Here is a 19,647-nt window from a genome sequence, read left to right as displayed (position 1 = left end):
TTTAAGTTGAATATGATTTTAGCTACTTATAACTTAAACTGCATAAATGATTAATTATTGGAAAATATTTAGGTATATTTGGAACAACTTGTACATGTGAATCTACTTTTTCAATTGGAAAGTTTATGAAATCTAGACACACAGAACATATTCCTGATGAAAATATAGTCTCTGAATATGCCATAACTCTGAAATACAAACAAAATTTCAAATACATAATATGAAAAAATAAATGCAAAATATCTCAGTTTTATATTTAATCTTAAAATGATATTTTTAATATAGTAGGTTAAATAACATTCATTATTAAATGTAATTCCATCTATTTCTTTTTACCTTTTTTAGCCTATACACTAAAAAATTTAAATTACATTTAGGGTTTGCATTATTCTGTCTAGAGGACAATGCTGTCTAGATAGGTCATATTCTGGCTTTGACATTTTGGAAAAATCATCAACAAATTGAAGAATACCAAAAATAAATTTAGAAAATGAAGACCTAAAACAATTTTTAGTCATATGTTGACTAACAGAAGGAATTTAGAATTATTTGCTTGCAAAAGGCATACTGGGTTATTATAAGATCGTTGTTTTACTGATTTGAATAAAAGGCTGTAATATGGAAAGAATTAGACCTGTACTCTGTCACACCAAGAGGCACACTAGGTCACTGGTGGTGCAACTCACAGAAAGAATCCTAACAATTAAACTTATTCAGGGGGATCCCTGGGTGGCGTAGCGGTTTAGCGTCTGCCTTTAGCCCAGGGCGCGATCCTAGAGACCCGGGATCGAGTCCCACGTCGGGCTCCCGGTGTATGGAGCCTGCTTCTCCCTCTGCCTATGTCTCTGCCTCTCTCTCTCTCTCTCTCTCTGCGACTATCATAAATTTAAAAAAATAAAATAAAATAAAAAAACAAACTTATTCAAAATATATTAGGTAGCCCGGTAAGCAAGTGAATTCTCACTTCCCAAGAAAGTTAAAGGTAGAGACCATCTATGCATTGTATGGGAAGTGGAACATATTAACCTTCAAGGAAACATCTAAAGTAAACATCCTGTAATCTCATTTCTTTCCAATTGGCATGTATCCCTACAAACTAATGAATTAATATGAGCTAATGTTTCTCATAATGCATTCTGAAGTACAGTAATTGTGTAGTATGAATAAGTACTCACTGGTTAAGAAGTTTGAGAAATATTTAATAAGACAAATTTAAATAGTATTTTTAAATTTAATTGCAGAACTTATCAGATCCTATAATATCTTAATGTACAAGATAGATCTCCAAAATGGGAAGAATTAGAGTTTTCAAAATTTAGCCAACGACCACAATTTGTACCATCTCCTGAGGTGAGTGAATAGGGAACATTCTTTGAGAATGGTAAAACAAATTATATATTAAGTGAATCGATACGATTTACTTTGTGGAGCAGTTGACTGACAACCTAAACTTGAGTTCTTGACTTTTTTACTCATTTATTCACCCATTTATTCATGCATTCCCTCACTCAGCAAACATTTACTGAGCATATATTATGTCCCAGGGACTGTACTAAAAATTCAAGGATCTTTGCCTTCATAGTCTGGTGAGATGACAGGCTTGGAAGATGATGGCAGCAGAGCATCAGATGTGCTATAATGGAATTTGGTGATAGGTAGAGCAAGGACATAAAAGGCAGCTGCATCTGAAAGCCAAGGAGTGTTCCACAGGGGAGCGGCCACACTGCCACACACTGTGTCTACTGCTTCTAAACACCCCCTTGTACTTGCATATTTCACATATGCTTTTTAAAGCTTTTCCCAATGCTCTAGGCTTATGGCAAACTCTATTTCCTTCCTAGAGCCTTTGTCTATATCCCCAGGTACACATGGACTCTCCAGTGTATATTGTGCCAATTTTATATTAACTAATTTTCTCCATCTTGTAGCTTAGCCCCCCTCCACCCATCCACAAGGGCAGGGATAGTTTCTTATTTACCTTGCTGTATCTTATAGGATACCCCAATAGTACATAGTACTTTGCTCTCCCTGGACTTTCAGTAAACATCTGTCTAAGTTGGACAAAACAAAACAGAACAAAAACCCTACCTCAATTTATTGGAGGAAAGGGGAAGCCACAGAAAAATTACCATAATAAAATTTTTATCTCATGACCAAAGCTTCTACTTCATACTGCTTGCTCTATGGTTGTCACACAACTTCCATGGGTTAACCCTGACAAAATGCTTTTCTTGGATGTGACAAAGTCCATTTACTTTGCACATTGGAAATAGCTATATATCATACAAAGGAGAGGAACTAAGTGAGGCTTTCTTGTGATCATTATTACCATTGCCTTTCAAAAATGTTACGGTAATTAACAGTTATAATTTAAAATCTAAAAATTGATTTGCTATAAGATGGAAATATGTGAATTCTTGAGTTAAATATCCCTCTGTGCAGTTCCTCACCAGATGATTCAGACCACAAGATGATAATTATCTAGAAGTGATTCCAAGCCCAGATTTTGGAATCAGACAAATATAGATTTAAATCTTGGTTCTGCACATTCTAGCTGCAGGACCATGAAAAATTAGTTAGCTTCTCTAAACCCCTATTTCTTCAAATGCTGAAAAGGGATAAAAATCCCTACATGTTAAGGTTGTTGAAGGGATAAATGAGAATGTTTATAAACCACTTAGTATAATGCCTGGCACATGGAATATGCTCGATAATTGGTAAGTATTATTATTGCTAGTTGGGGTGGATAATTGCTGGAATAATTGTACAGTCTCAGCTTGCTTTGTTCTGTGTAGACAGGAATCTGTGTGTGAGAATGGCTGATAGATGTAAGAGAACTAACACTGGAGAATGTAAAGAAAAAAGGAAAAAAAACTTAGCAATAGGGTACCATGTACAGTATTATTTTTTTATTATTATTTTTTTAATTTTTATTTATTTATGATAGTCACACAGAGAGAGAGAGAGAGAGGCAGAGACACAGACAGAGGGAGAAGCAGGCTCCATGCACCGGGAGCCCGACGTGGGACTCGATCCCAGGTCTCCAGGATCGCACCCTGGGCCAAAGGCAGGCGCCAAACCGCTGCGCCACCCAGGGATCCCCCATGTACAGTATTATGTAGTGTTAAAAACACAGGTTCAGTCCAGAATCTTCTATTAATTAGTCATGTGGCTTGGGCAAGTTACCTAATATCTCTATATCAGTTTCCATAGCTTTATCAGGTAGGGAATAAGAATGTCTACCTCATAGGATATATTCTGTTGATGGCATTCCATGAGATAATTCATCTGACGGTCTTAGCACGGAGTCAGAAACATGGTGACTACTCACAAGTATTAGCTTCTAATGGAAGATTTGAGGATCAAGAAAATCTCAGGAATACAGTGTCCAGATTGAGGAGAAGCAACAGAAATTATTCCCATGGCTCATATGCCTTTTCACATCATCCTTTACAAATTACACATGAAAAGCATTCCAACTCACAGTATGGACGATTTAAAAATGCTATCAAACACATATGCCATTTACGGCCTGGAGACAGGGCAAGTCATGTGGGAGTGAGAGAATCAGGTGAAGGAAAGGTGCTCTTTGGGTCTCATAAAGGATCACTGAAAGCTTTACCCTCTTCTGCTTGGGAGAAAAATCCCTGCAGCCACACACCCCAAGATTCTAATATTTTCTGAGACTCTACTGTGCCTTTATATTTTAATACCCTGACATCTGGAATCCTAAAAGTCTAATGTTTAACCATAAATATCTGCTGAGATTAAAGAGCTATATACCAAGTTTCAATTTTGGGGGCCTATAATTGCTTGGGAAAAGAGAATGGTATTTCCCCCTCTAGCTAGAAGAAAAAGACCTCTGCAAGCACAGATATTGGCAGACAAACCATTTCCTCTCTACATTCTGTCCCTTCATTTTCTCCCTCCCTCTCCCTTCTCCCATTTTATAATACCATCTTGCTGTCATTCCCAGGACAAATGGGAAGAAAGAGAGGCCTAGAAAGCTTAAAGAAAAGATACATTTCGAGATCTAGCAACAAAGAGTTGAGAAAATGTTAGCCATTCCGTCTGCAAGCAGCTGAGCGTATGTCTCCCGTGCTGGAGCCTTCCCGTTATTCAGTTGGAAACCACTTCATCACCCCATGGGCTGACAGTCAAATGCCAGCTTTATTTTCTTTTTTATCAACCTAATCTTTCATTTTTGATTTGAGGCCAGTCACTTTTAAGGTCTCCATAATGGTTTATAACTTTCTTTCTCAAGAAGCGACCAAGAAGGAACACCATTTGAAAAATACTTCTTATCCTCTTGTGGCAAAGAGTGGGAAACTCTCAACTGCCTGGAAGGTGGATCTGGTCAGAAGTCCTGGTCAGACCACTGTACTTTGCTGGGAATGACGTCAAGGAAAGTGTGGGAAAAGCTTATCATGAGTTTAGGTTTTTAATATAATGATTCAATGTAGAATTCAAAAAATAAACTTAGCACTGAACTCATTTTTATCCAATGCTTTATTATTAAGGTGACATTTTGAGGTCATTCAACTCACTCTAGTACTAGCAAAAGTAATCTACGTTTAAAAAAGTTTAATTGGGGATCCCTGGGTGGCGCAGCGGTTTGGCGCCTGCCTTTGGCCCAGGGCGCAATCCTGGAGACCGGGATCGAATCCCACGTCGGGCTCCCGGTGCATGGAGCCTGCTTCTCCCTCTGCCTGTGTCTCTGCCTCTCTCTCTCTCCTCTCTGTGCATTCTCATGAATAAATAAATAAAATCTTTAAAAAAAAAAAGTTTAATTGTTACTATTCAAAGACTGAATTTAGATTGTAAATATTCCTATATCTTTTTAGTTCATATCCTATTTCTTTTCAGAAATACATCCAGTGTGTATATAAGTGAGTATATTTATGCCTTTGGTATTTGGCACAGATAGTAAATTTTTTATTTTTCGTGAGAGATTGAGACTGCTCACTTTTTAAATTAAAAATATTGTCTTCATAACATCCCATCTATCTACTTCAAAGCGAGCATATTAGTCTCTAGCTAGTGTTTCTCAAACCTTAGCACAGCAGAATCACTTGGGGAGATTGTGTGTGTGAGTGAGTGTGTACATGTGTGTACGTATGTTTAAATACAAAGGCCTGGGCCTCACACATACCTACTGAATCCCCTGCAACATGCAAATTAATGCTTAATGTCCTAGGTAATTCTGATGGTAAGTCAGCTACAGAAGCCACTGTGCTAAACACATTAAATTTACCTTCTGAAACTAAAACATTTTCTTAAACTGGAAAATATTTGGCAGGAGAACAGGGATTTTTTTGTTTGTTTCATTCGTTTGTTTTTGTTTGTTTTAAAATTTCCAGTCCATTGAGGACCAATACTTTACAAAAATATAAATTATCTGACAAATCATACAAAATAAAAGCCCCAAGTTCTACTGATTAGTGTCAACAGATATAAAATTACTCTGTCATGTGTTGTTTCTAATTGATCCATTCATGTAATTATCTCACTGTAGACTAGTGCAAGACTTTGTGTGCCAGCACACGTGAGCAGAACACTTGTGGGGTCATGCATCCCCAAGCCGCCCTTAGCTGTAGCTTCCTAACAGCATTGCCTGCCCTGAGTCTGACTCCCACAGCCCGTTTATTCCATGGCTGTATATCCCACTTTCCAGACAGTGAACAAAGTCTTATCACCACCTTTCTTTAAACCCTCCAATATCATCTTATCAAATGACCCTGGCCTAGGAAGGAGCTGGGTGCTGGCTACCTGCAACTACTCCTGTTCCCATTAATCACACACCGGTAGCACTGATCTCCTTTTCACCCACCCCTCATACACTTTGAGGCCATTCTTGTCCCAAAGCCTCTGTTCTGGCTGTTCTCTATTCCTACAAGGCTTCTCCTCTGCTCAGAGCAGTGACTCCTTGCTCCTCATTCAGGTCTCACTGGAAATGTAACTCTGTTTCAAGTAGCAACTGCCTTATTCACACACAGATGCACACATGTACACCCTTCAACCTGCCTCTCAAATCCAAAACCCTATACTATTTTCTTTTTTTTTTTAAGTTTCTTTTTTTTTTTTTTAATTTATTTATGTAAGTCACAGAGAGAGAGAGAGAGAGAGAGGCAGAGACACAGGCAGAGGGAGAAGCAGGCTCCATGCACCGGGAGCCCGACATGGGATTCGATCCCGGGTCTCCAGGATCGCGCCTTGGGCCAAAGGCAGGCGCTAAACCACTGCGCCACCCAGGGATCCCCTTATTTTCTTCACACTTCCCCTCACTTCTGGAGTATTTCGATTTATTTTTTTATATATCTCTCTCTACTGGAACATAAGCTTGATGAAAGCAGGAGTGTTCACAACTAGAGCTCCCAATCTTGGAAGCCTTAGTAGACTGTAGGCGGCCAAAATGCATTTGCAGAGTGGATGAAAATGTCAACTTCAGCATGTAGCATGCAAAAGTCACTCATGGAATGCTACCTTCCATTGTATCTCCCTTCTACTTTCTTCATCATGGCTCAGAAATTATTAAATGCCATTTAAAGTAAAGCTCTGATTTCTTCCACTTAACCATATAGGTACTCCGTGCATACGCACTGGTCTGGGAGGTAAAGCCAACCACTTGTAGCCTGGGACAGACTGGAAATGACTAAGATGTTGGAGTGCGAAGCTCTGGCACCTGTCTAGTCCCACCTAAGTAGACCTTAATTTCAAGACTTTGTTTTTCTCAAATAAATAAATAAATAAATAAATAAATAAAGACTTTGTTTTTCTCAATGATTTTGGATCTTCAGATCATTAGCTGCTCCCATACTCAAAAGAAATCCTTTCCAGAATAAAATGCAAATGGTTCTCAGAACATCTCCTGCTTGGGATTAGCTGCTTTGCACTCTATTGCCATGCATGTTTCAAAGTTGGCTGCAAATGCAAACTTACAGATAAGTACAAATCAAAATTAACAGCTCACTTTTCCCCTGGCTACACACCCTGCATCACACAGATAGCAAAACCCACTGGCACAGTGTTCCTTATAACTGATCCACATGGATAATTTTTGCTTCTAATGCCAGAGTATATGACAATGTGCCGGGACCTGTGGATATCTGTCTGGGTTGGTAGCTTTGCTGTGAACTCATATGTGCAAATACAATCTGTATTTTTCAAATTAAAAATAACCCTCAAAGGCAATGGACTCCAAACTGGTTATTAACAAAGTTGAGAAAGAACATAAGGGTGTGTCACACTCAATGTCACTTGGAATAAATATGAGAGTTGGTTCCAGTCGTCTCCATTTTCATCTCTCCTGCACTCCTCTTCCTGTTCCTCAGAAGATTATAGATTCTCGTCTCCGAGAGGAAAAATACAAAATAGACACTCCTCTTCAGATTAAATTTGTGCTTTTCTCATCTATCAGATTGTGTTCGGGAATTGGAAAGTGGCATAGAATTGAATGGTTTAAAAAATAAAAAGGGACTTGAATCAGGGAAGGAGGATCTATTCATATTTTGGAAATAAAGGAAAACCCCATAATCCTGTCAGCACCAGGAAGGCACCATTTATACTATGTGCTGTCTCCTTTGTTGCAAGAAGACACAGATTGTATTTTTAGTGCAGTAAACAGCAGGTTCTACTGTGGGAATCCTTGCGGTTGGTACCTATAGCAAACTCATTTAAAATGTTGTAAAGCTTTAAAACATCAGGAGTTGAAAGTAGTCAGTCATATACATTTTCTTATATACATTCAATCTCACACACACACACACACACTCATGCTTGTCTACACATTGATATTAAGCAGTATGTGATACTGTAACACCTGCTGGAGTTTTACCATTGAATCATACTTCACAACCAGGCTAGAGAGTTAAGAAAAATAAAATATACAACCAGCCGCAAGAGGACGTTTACGCCTAATCAGCATATTTATACCACACGGTAAGCAACCATGTGAGTTCATCGAACCACCTCATCATTTACACATGGAGTATTTTTAAAAGGTATAGTTATTTACTTGACAGAGAAAGGGGTGAGGAGAGAAAGAGCATGAGCAAGGAGAGCGGCAGAGGAAGAGGGAGCAGACTCCCCATTGAGCAGGGAGCTTGATGCAAGGCTTGATCCCAGGACCCTAGGATCATGACTGGAGCCAAAGGCAAATGTGTAACTGACTGAGTCACCCAGGCACCCATACACATGAAGTATTTGATCAACATTTTAGAGCTCCTACTTGTACCAGACATTTTTAGTGCCACGGCCATATGTTTTTAGCATTCACCTTCACCACCAGAGATGACTACTGCAAAACCCTACCACTTCCTTCTGAGAGAGGTTTGTTCCTGGCCAGAGGAAAGAGCATAGTTAGCCTTTGCTCAGGGAAAGCCAAGAGGCTGGAGAGTTAATGCCCAGAAGCAAACTTCAGCCAATGATAAGCGGGGATTTGAGCTATAAATACCTTAGTCTCTCCACAGCTTAGCAGGGACACATTTCAGCCATGGGTCCACGGTCTCTTGGATCCTCTCACCCCCCTCCCACCCAGACTTGAGCTCCAGCAGTCCATAGTGGTAACCAGTTTGATTACATCCCTCCTGGATGCATCCTCTTCCCCGTCCTACTTCCCCACTTCTCCGCTTTACCGAGATCACCTCCTCACATAAAACTTTAGATTCTAAGCCTTGTATCACTCACTGTCTGCCTCTGGAGCAATCCACACTAAGACCTGCTTCAGTCCTTACTCTTTTCTGAAATGTGCTTTTCATTAAATAGTCTAGGACACATGTCCCTTGGTACTGATTCCACAGAAATGTGGTCCTCACCAAAGACCACAAGTGTGGAAAAGCCCTACAATTATGCCTATACTTTGTCTTAAAACATGAGGATATTTTCTCCATGGTGGAAACACCTATAACAGTAGGATGATTCTTAACCAACAGAATAACTCACTATAGAAAGCTATTTGAATAGATATAGTGCTAAATGAGAGAGCAGTTGCCTATCTTTTTTTTTTCCTTTTACTACTCTTGCACATTATTTCTCAATATATATTTTACCCAAATTTTATTCCTCTGTGCAAAAATGTATTTGCTGGTTATATTTAACAGATATGACCAACATATCCAAATGAATATTTACTTTGCGGGTTCCACACACTCAGCACTGACTTTTTAAAACCTATACTGAAGTCCCCACAGCTTGTCATCCTATTGCAAAGATAAGCCTTCAATCAATGAAAATATTTAAAAGAAATGTGCAAAAATATTAAAGCATGAAAAATTGTATGGTAATTAAAAGATTTATATAGAAACTTCTATAAATGCCAAACACTAAAAGTAGCAGCAATTCAAATGGAAGAAAGGTGGGAACAAGTAAAAAGAGACCTAGGAAAGACTCAGTTCCAGATCTCCTATTATGGATAATCCTTAAACCAATGACCTAAATTTAAGCTTCAATTTCTTCTGTACATTCTTGAATGGTTTGTGGCAAAAAAAAAAACATTAATATTCTCCTTGGTTATCAATAATTCATTCACTTGATCAATGTGTCAACTAATGTTGTTGATATGATATTAAATTATATCACAAATACACAGCAATGAACAGGACAAAATTCTTGCCCACACTAAGTTTGCATTTTAAAAGACAAATAGTAAATCAACCAGTAAACAAGTATATTCATAATATAATTTCAAGTAGTAGAACTCTGACAAAAAATAAAGCAGGCATAGCAGGGCTAGAGAATAGTGGGGGAATAATTATTCTGGAAAGGGTGGCCAGAGATGGCTTCTCTGAGGGGCTATCATCTGAAAAGAAGAAGCCAGCTCTGCAAAGAAATGAGAATAGTATATTTCAGGTAGAAGAAACAGTCAATGCAAAGGCAAGCCCTGGGGTAGGGATAAACTTAGCACGTTAAAAAACAACAACATCAGACTACTATAAGTAAGTCAAAAAGGTGTCACACGTAGGCAGGGACCAGATACTACAGGATTTATAGGCTTGTAGTTTGGATTTCATTCTAGGGGAATGGAAAACATTCAGAAAGTTGAAAAGATCACTCTGGCTACCATGTGAAAAATAGATTGTGGAATATAAAAACAGAAGAAAGAAGACCAAGTAAGGAGGCTATCCTATTCCCTTGTTGAGTGAGAGATGATAATTGTTTACAAGTGAGAACATTTATATCAGAAAAAGGAATAAAGAACTGCTCCTAGATTTTTTACTCAAATAACCTCATGAATGATGATATCAATTATGGAGGTAGGGTCAACTAGGCAAGAAGCAGGCTGTGGGTGCAGGCAGAGCTCAAGAACCCTTTTAGAGTGTGTTGAATCTGAAATGCTGATTGTACTTCCCAATGGAATCAGTTGGATATGTCAGACCAAAGTTCAGGGCTGGAGATATAAACTGGAAGTCATCAGCAGTAGAAAAGATTTCAACCTTCAACTTAGCAAGATTAGGGAGGGAATAAAATACATCTGAGAACACTGTCCTGGGACATTCATTCACTTAGAAAATAAAGAGGGAAAGGGAGACTAGAAAGAGAAGTGTGGAAAGAATTAACACTGATACAGAAAGAAATCTGGGGAAATTCTTCAGATTTATGTGCAGCAGTTTCCACCTGAACCCAACAGAAACTCAGAGTCCCATTATTTGTGGACATAGAAGGACAATGATCTCTGTCTGGGGTTCCAGTTATTAAAACCGATCCCTAAATGGGCTCTGGTTGTATAAGCAAGAAGACGGATTTTTTGATTATAGCCCCCCAGGGACAATGAAAAAGGAAAGGAAGGAAAGCTGCGTGCCTTCTACTCTTCCACCCTCTCCTGAGGAAGAGCCTTTAAGTTCAGAGGGAAGAGAAATGTGGACTCAGATGGCAGAGCAGCTGGTTCCATGGCCGACTGTGAAAGAATCCTGCTTCAGGTTCAGATGACCATACTAGTGAGAGCATGTTCTCACCTGGGCACAGAGCTGCATGTCAGGAATCTGTGCCTTACACAAAGACATAAGTGATTTTGTGGAGGGAATAACAATGCTATAGTGACACTGCTTAATCCCTCAGCATCCCTGTGATAGCATAGACTCTAACTTGAGCTCAGTTCTTCTCCTGGCTATTTTGTTTCTATTAGACAACCGAGCCAACAAACCAGCTCCTTCACCGGCATGCTCCCTTTGCTGGAGGCATCAAGTTCAGATATAACCAACCTGTATTGAAGAAGGACCCAGTCCATTCTGCCTCTGTTTTAGGAAATACAGACACTGGTGGTGGCAGACCCAGGGCTCTCCCATCCAGATCCTTAAAGAGGTATTTTCTTGGATTTTCACAATCTGACTCAGGGCAAACCAGTATCCCTAAACCTTTCCTGTGAAGACAGAAAATAACTCTCTCATTCCATGATAAGCAACACAAAGAAAACATATATTGGTAGTATTGACATGAAAAAGAAATTCAGGGTGCCTGGGTGGCTCTGTTGGTTAAGCATTTGACTCTTGATTTCGACTCAGGTCATGATCTCAGGGTCATGAGATAAAGCCCTGCATCAGGTTCTGCACTCTGCGTGGAGTCTGCTTGTCCCTCTCCCTGTGTTCCTCCCTCCTTTAAACAAACAAATATATAAATAAAATCTTTTAAAAAAGAGAGAAAAATTCAACAGGATTTTATTATTAATAATGTACTACACAAATACAAAATAAAAAGCTTTAGAAAATGTTATTTCCCAGTTATATGGGCAAAAAGAAAGACATTCTTTTAACCAAATATTCTGGATATCTGAATATATAATCTTTGCCTCAATTGCTAATTCTGTAAGAAGCAAGATATAATAAAACGCTCCTACCTCTAATATCTACTGAGCATAATGTAATCATTTCTTTATGAAACTTTGGGGCCTTGCAGGACTTTAAGATTATTATTATAAATATCAATTCTATTTGTGCTATCTACAAACAAGGTAAAAATAGATGTTTTCATTCAACAAATATCTATTGAAAACCTACATCTACATGTTGGGGAATACAGTGGTGATAAAAACAGACATGGTTCCTATACTTTCAGAATTGAGTCAGGCGGGTTATATAAACAAGTTATGGACAATTATAGCATTGAATTATAGAGCATTTATTTGATTTCCCCTGGTCTAATAATTTTAGGCACCATTGGTAATAATATTAAATATTTATTGTATGCCAACCATGTGTCAGGTATTAATAATACAAAGAATCAGAAGCTAATATCATTTAGCTTTATAACTATTTCATCCCATAAGTAAGACATGAACCTAAGGAAAATTGGGCAGAAGAAAAAATGACAGAATAACACAAATTGAAAACCTCATAATGTTTAGGTACCGAAAAAATGACTCAGGGATGGGTATTAAAAAAGGACTGATGTTGGGCCAAACATATTAACTTTCTAATTAGGGCAATTTTTCTTGATTCTTTTCTTCCAGCTAAAGGCGTTTTCCCCAATGTTGTGGGGGAAAGAAAGTAACCCATCCTAGTCCCTGCACAAGGCCTCCTGAGCCTTCTTCCGAAAACTAATGACACCATACTCCATGGAAGAGTCAAGAATTGGGGTAATTTTTTTCCCAGTGATTTTGAAAACATTCCAAAGGAATATCTCTAATAAAGATAAAACAATGACACATCAATAAAATTTGCATTCTATCACTTTTGCTCCCTTTTTTAGTCAGGAAAACTCACATGGCTGAGCCCAATTCAAGAGAGAAATAGAGCCTCTGTTGTGAGAGATATCGCAAAAATCTTATGTTGAGAGACACCTGGGCTTGGTGGTTGAACATCTGCCTTTGGCTCAGGGTGTGATCCCAGGGTCCTGGGATCGAGTTCTGCATCAGGATCCCGGCAGGGAGCCTGTTTCTCTCTCTGCCTCTGTGTCTCTCATGAATAAATAAGTAAAATATTTTTTTAAAAAAAATCTTATATCAAAGGGCATGCACATAGGTAAATAAAGAACTGGGGCCATTAAATCTACCATTTCTTTCCAGAAAAACTTACTTCTATTCACATTGATGATTTTATTCTTTTTTTTTTTTGTATTCTTTTTTTTTTTCTAAACATGTTTAAGGATTAGAGGAATTGCCAAACACTTCATAAACATGGCTTATTATAAATATTAAAACTGGTACCTAGCTTGTAAAGGAGGAAAGTAGAACTTGTTTTTATCTTTGATCTTTAGCATCCTGGTCCCCTCTGCCGTTATTGGATGCATGATTCCTGTGTTCTCCACATTGGGCAGGATGCAGATATCTAGGTCATCACTATAGCAACTCTTCACAAAATTAGAAAATGTGACATCTGAAAAAAAAGTTAAGATATCATAACATTGGAAAATATAAACTATCAACCACAAATACAGACTACACAACTAAATATTCTTATATCAACCCTTATCTGGGAGTAAATTTAAGTTATCCATGGTAGTTACAGGAGTTAATATATAAACCCTGACTTAAAATATCTGTAGTTCTTCAAGACATGAATATTGCATGCAAAAGAGGAGAGTATTCCAACACATTAAAGTCTTAAGAGCTTGGGGCTGAGCCTGGGTGGCTCAGTGGTTTAGGGCCTGCCTTCGGCTCAGGGCGTGATCCTGGAGTCCCAGGACTGAGTTCCACATTGGGCTCCCTGCATGAAGCCTGCCTCCCTCTGCCTGTGTCTCTCCCTCTGTCTCTGTCTCTCTCTCTCTGTGTCTCTCATGAATAAATAGTTTTTTTAAAAAAAGTCTTAAGAGCTCTACTTTTCATCAAAGTTTTGATCACAATCCAGTGAGAGTGAGTACAATAGCACAAAAGAAATCTGATGGAGGATTAACATCATAGGTTGTAGCATAACTGGTTCTAATCCAGGCTGCCAGATCAACTACTGAACAACTTCAGTGAAGCACAATTTCTGCATCTATTTTCTCCTGCTTATAGTAGGAAAAAGAACACCTACTTAGAGAGTAGTCATATAATCAAATGATCACTGTGAAAGTTCTTCAACAGAAATAAAGTAATGACTTTTTAAAGGATTCACTCACTGTCATTTAAATCACCATGGTGGGGCAGCCCGGGTGGCTCAGCAGTTTAGCGCTGCCTTCAGCCCAGGGCCTGATCCTGGAGACCCGGGATCGAGTCCCATGTCAGGCTCCCTGCATGGAGCCTGCTTCTCCCTCTGCCTGTGTCTCTGCCTCTGTGTGTGTGTGTGTGTGTGTGTGTGTGTGTGTATGTGTCTGTGTCTCATGAATAAATAAATAAAATATTTTTAAAAATTAAAATAAAAAATAAATCAATCAATCACCATGGTGATTATCAATAGCCAGCAGGCTATCCATTGGATGGTAAACACTAGACCACTCTTGATATAATTTCAGAACGCTATTGAAGATCCTATGAACAAATGTATGAAGATCCTATGCACTACATTGCTTAGGAGCTGAAACGTCCTACCTTGAAGTTTCAGAATTCCTGAAGTTGAATGGCCATTCCTCACTCTGTGCCATGGTTCCTGAGGCCACCAATTTGGTTCTGAAGTGAATATAGGCCACAAAATACCAACTCGACCCCCTCTTGGATTGGAAGGAGCTCGATCTGATGATGTCAAGTTGGCAGAGCGAGGCTTAACTCTGTCCTGAATGCAGTCAAAAGAGGAGCTAGTGGCTATAATGACTGAATTCCTAAGTACGATCTGTACATTTTCGATGTGACTCTTTGGAACAGAAGACACATACACTGTTGCCAAGAGACCAATCGAATTATCTACCAGAGTGATGTTCTCTATCTCCACACTGTTCTCCACATGTAGCATGGCACCGTAGTCAAAGTTCTTGAAAGCCAAGAAGCCAGAGATACCAGTACAGTTGTCAAGCCCATTTTCCTTATAGAGATGAAGGCCATGAAGGCTTGAGTGGGCCACATTGTCAGACCAGCGAGCTTCAGGAGAAGAGCACCTGTGACCCTGGATGTGAAAGCCAATTCTCTCTGATCCTGCCACAACATTGCCATAAAGGTTGATGTCCTTTGCCTGGTTCGCTTTGATTCCTGCCACCCAAACGGTGGACCATGCTGACTGTGTCATCAGAACCACAAGGTTATTAGAGAGAGAAAAATTCTGACCCTCCAAATCTATGCCATGGCCAACTGTGCCAAATACTATATTGTCATTTAAAATGATCCCATGACTGGCAGCTGCACGAATGCCCCCACTGCAGCTTTGGTGCAGAGAAGATGATATTATCCAGGATCCTGCCGATGCATTAGTGAATTCAATGGATGAATACAGTGGTGACCCAAAGTTCTGAATTTCCACATTTGAAAGTTGAAGGACACCTGCAAACAAAATGCATATCATCAGGTACTCTCTCTTTTCCTACAAAAGGCAAAAGGATGGCCCATTTGTAGGCATCAGGAGATGCAAAAAGTTTTTTTTTAATATAATAGTTTATTCTCAATACCAGCACTATATTTCACACCATGAGTCTCGCTGATAACAAATGAATCCTTAGAAATATCACATGAGTGCCTGCCAAGGTTTCATGTGCAGTCTGAAGAGTCTGGCAGTTGGATGGGGAAGAGGAAGGACAGATAGGAAAGAGAGAGATAGGCTTTGGAGATGAGCACGCTAGCTGGCAGATTCCATGTATTTTTCTGCTGGGCTAGTCAAGGACTTGGATGAAAATGAAGGAAATATGGATTCCCAGCCACTCACCTCAATGGCATGTCTCTTCTCAGGGATCCCAAGTGAAAGGTCTATTACCATTCCCATAAAGATATTGCATGAAGGAATATAATATTCAATTATATAAAACATATTTTTAAGTCATTTTAACAATCTGGTAAAATATTTCCTGTATTTTTATCCTCACCATAGTGTGGTCCCTGTCTCATTTTCACAATAATAAGATTCTCTACATCTTTTATGTCAAGAGAGGATAGAATTATTTAGCCTTACCAAGAAATTTATTTGTACTAATTTAAGTAGATATTGCAAAAACACAGTTTGAACTGCAGCCACTAGACTGATTTAAAAACATAATGTGCACTGGGGCAGCCCCGGTGGCCCAGCAGTTTAGCGCTGCCTTCAGCCCGGGGTGTGATCCTGGAGACCCGGGATCAAGTCCCACATCAGGCTCCCAGCATGGAGCCTGCTTCTCCCTCTGCTGTGTCTCTGCCTCTCTCTGTGTGTTTCTAGTGAATAAATAAATAAAATCTTAAAAATATATATATATATATATAGTGCACTAATATGTCAATGTATATCCTCTTGGTAAAATAGATAAGAACATGATTATAGAAAATAATGAGGTGGATTAATAACTTTATCACCTAACTCTCATTTAGCACTCATTAGGTACCAGGTACTGTTCTAAGTCATACATCAATATAGCATGTGTGTTCATACATGTGTGTGTGTGTTTAAACTCCTAACTTAACAAACATTCTATAAGGTAGGTATAATTATCCCCATTTTACCAATAAGGAAACTGAGGTAGAGAAGGTTTAAGTAACATATTAGACTTGGATGGAGGCAAATGCATGCAGAGGATAAACTGTTAACCCTCAAGCAGGCATGCTGGTGGGGAGTGGGAGATGCAGAGGAATAAAAGGAGCAGCTTTGCATTGGGATTCAGGCAATGGGGCTATACCTAATGTGCCAGGAGTTAATCATGTGCCCTTAGCTACATAGGTCCCAACTTCGTATTTCATGTTGTTTCTTTCTTCTTTCTTTTTTTTTTTTAAAGATCTATTTATTTATTTGAAAGAGATATAGAGAGAGTACAAGTGGAAGGGGCAAAAGGGGAAAGAGAGTCCCAAGTAGACTCCCTGCTGAACTCGGAGCCAGATATGGGGCTCAGTCCCATGATCCTGAGATCATGACCTGTGCCAACATCAGGAGTCCAACACTCAATCATCTGAGCCACCCAGGCACCCCTTTTTTCTTTCTTTTTAAAAGTTCTGCCGAAGGTGAACTATAAAGTTCTTTCTCTCACTAAAAATAGAGGGAGCTATGGTGTTTCAGGAATAGCATTTAAAGCTCAAAAGTAGTCCAGCCTAAACCCTCCACCTTCCCCACTTCTTTTTCACAGAGGAGAAACTAACACCCTTAAGAATCGGGTACCATGAAGGATCATACCATCATCTAGAAGACGGATGAAGTAAAAGACCATGTATGTCTTTCTGGGGCTTCTGGGTGTTTCAGTTAAGTAGCCGATTCTTGATTTTGGCTCTGGTCATGATCTCGGCATCCTGGGATCAAGCCCCACCTCAGGGTCCCACCTCAGGCTCCATGCTCAGCAGGGAGTCTCTTTGAGATTCTCTTCCTCTCCCTCTGCACCTCCTCCATGTCCTCTCTCTCTAAAGTAAATATATATATATATATATTTTTTTTTAAAAGAGACTACATATGTCTTTCTTTGTAGCTAGATGACAGGATTCCAATATATCTAAATTTCTCAAATGACACCAATTAAGGAGGCACTGGTGGATGGTGCAGAAATATTCACAGAATGACAAAATACTCAAAAACTGGGCAGCCCAGGTGGCTCAGCGGTTTAGCGTTAGCTTCAGCTCAGTGTGTGATCCTGGAGACCCGGGATCGAGTCCCACATCGGGCTCCCTGCATGGAGCCTACTTCTTTCTCTGCCTGTGTGTGCCTCTCTCTCTTTCTGTGTCTCTCATGAATAAATAAATAAAATCTTTTAAAAAATGTTCAAAAACTATTTGTCTGATGATAACATTTTTTACAGTGTCCCTCACCAATAGCACACAGCTGAAGGGCTATGGAACCTGTCACCCTAGGACTGCAGCCCAAAGGATACCAGATGCTAGATCCCATACATAAATAGCTTATTTTGTAGAATGGAAAGTGGTTCTAGAATTTCAGTCAAGGCAATATATCAGTATTATTTTAATTTGTGGATTTTTTATGTCTTAAACTTACATGATTATAATTCATAGTTATAAATCATATAAGATCATTTTACTCATGTACATATTAATCAATGGCTGAAAGCTAATCAATAGTAAATACTTAAAATGTCTTGAGCATTTAAGTGAAACATTAAGCAATGATTATGTTTCCAGCTATTGCTCTATTTTTCCTTTTGAAAAATCACAATTCTAAGTACAAATTGCTGGATGTTATTGGTCAGAAAAAGAATGACAGGGGCCTCCAATTTAAAATAGAAATTTTAAGTACTGGCCACATTTTCTAACTTAAAATTGTTCAACATCCATTGCTAGCATCCTTGACCTACACCTGCAGATTTCACCTCATCCAGGCTCTGGCGTATATTTACAGAAAAATGGAAGATTTCTTAATTTAGTGTGGGAAACCAGATTGGATTCTAGAACAGAAAGGGATACTAGTGGAAATACTGGTGATATCTGGAAAATATCCTAAATTTAGTTAAGAGTAATGCATCAATGCTAACTTTTTGGTTTTGACAAATGTAGCAGATACGTCAGATATTAACTATAGGGAAGACTGGGCAAAAGGTACACAGGAACTCTCCATACTATCTTTGCAACTCTTCCATAAATCTAAAATGATTACAAAATTAGAAATCTATTCAACAAGGGCTTCAGAATCAGACTTGAACTTAAATGTTACCTCTGATACTTTCTTGCTGGATGACTTTTCTCACTCTTCACTTACTTTTCTTCATTCCCATTTATGGAGCACTTAATACATAGCACTTAATACAGTTAACTATATTAGAAAGCCAGTGATGAAAGACCCAATCTTACCCTCAAGTTGTTGTTCACAAGCTCATAAGTGAGTTTCACACATAAGCAGGCAATTTTATTACAGACTTTGTTTCCTCATCTATAAAAATGTCTCTCTCACAAAGATCTTAGGATCGCATGAAACAATATAGGCATGAAAACCTGCATTAATCTTGGTCTATAACATCCCTTTCCCCAGAAATAATTTAAGAAACCCTGGATCAGCAGTGCCAGAAGTTCAGGATCATGTCAATCTTGTTACCCATTCAGCTCTGGCCTGGTGCTAAACTGTCAGAACTGGACTTCTATCCTGTAATGATGTTCCAGGACCGCCCACAGTTTCAGGTAAAAGAGATCTGTCTCATTTCCAGAAGACCAGGACTTAGCCTGTGTCTCCATCTTCTAAAGTATGGTTTCTCAATCTCAGCACTATTGACATCTTGGACCAGAGAATTCATTCTTTCTTTCTTTCTTTCTTTCTTTCTTTCTTTCTTTCTTTCTTTCTTTCTTTCTTTTTTTCTTTCTTTCTTTCTTTCTTTCTTTCTTTCTTTTTTAAAGATTTTATTTATTTATTCATGAGAGACAAGAGAGAGAGAGAAAGGCAGAGACAGAGGGAGAAGCAGGCTTCCTGCAGGGAGCCCGATGTGGAACTCGATCCCAGGACCCCGGATTATAACCTGAGACGAAGGCAGATGCTCAACCACTGAGCCACCGAGGTGCCCCAGAGAATTCTTTCCTGTGGGAGACTGTCCTCACCTTATAGGACTACAGAGTGCATTATAGGCAGTTTAGCATCTACCTACTAGATGCCAGAAGCTCCCCCAAGTTGTAACAAGTAAAATGTCTCCAGATACTGTCAAATGTCTTTTGGGGGGAGAGGGGAAGCAATGTCACTGCTGTTGAGGACTCATGGACACAGAGCCTATGGAGAG

General features: G+C 39.0%; 1 protein-coding gene across 2 annotated transcripts in view; it reads right to left on the bottom strand.

The window, feature by feature from the left end:
- The window catches only part of PKHD1 (PKHD1 ciliary IPT domain containing fibrocystin/polyductin), a 470,542-nt gene that overhangs the window by 107,027 nt on the left and 343,868 nt on the right, over positions 1-19,647 (bottom strand). For both annotated transcript variants that reach the window (XM_077903688.1, XM_077903687.1), the window contains 3 exons: positions 14,438-15,316; positions 13,136-13,304; positions 11,196-11,353 (listed from right to left, as the gene is read on the bottom strand). In XM_077903688.1, the coding sequence (XP_077759814.1) occupies positions 11,196-11,353; positions 13,136-13,304; positions 14,438-15,316 (1,206 nt within the window). The remainder of the gene's footprint in view (positions 1-11,195; positions 11,354-13,135; positions 13,305-14,437; positions 15,317-19,647) is intronic.

Source organism: Canis aureus, chromosome 7 (assembly GCF_053574225.1).
Source record: "Canis aureus isolate CA01 chromosome 7, VMU_Caureus_v.1.0, whole genome shotgun sequence".
In the NCBI taxonomy this organism is placed as follows: domain Eukaryota; kingdom Metazoa; phylum Chordata; class Mammalia; order Carnivora; family Canidae; genus Canis; species Canis aureus.
This window is presented reverse-complemented; position numbering and strand designations above follow the sequence as displayed.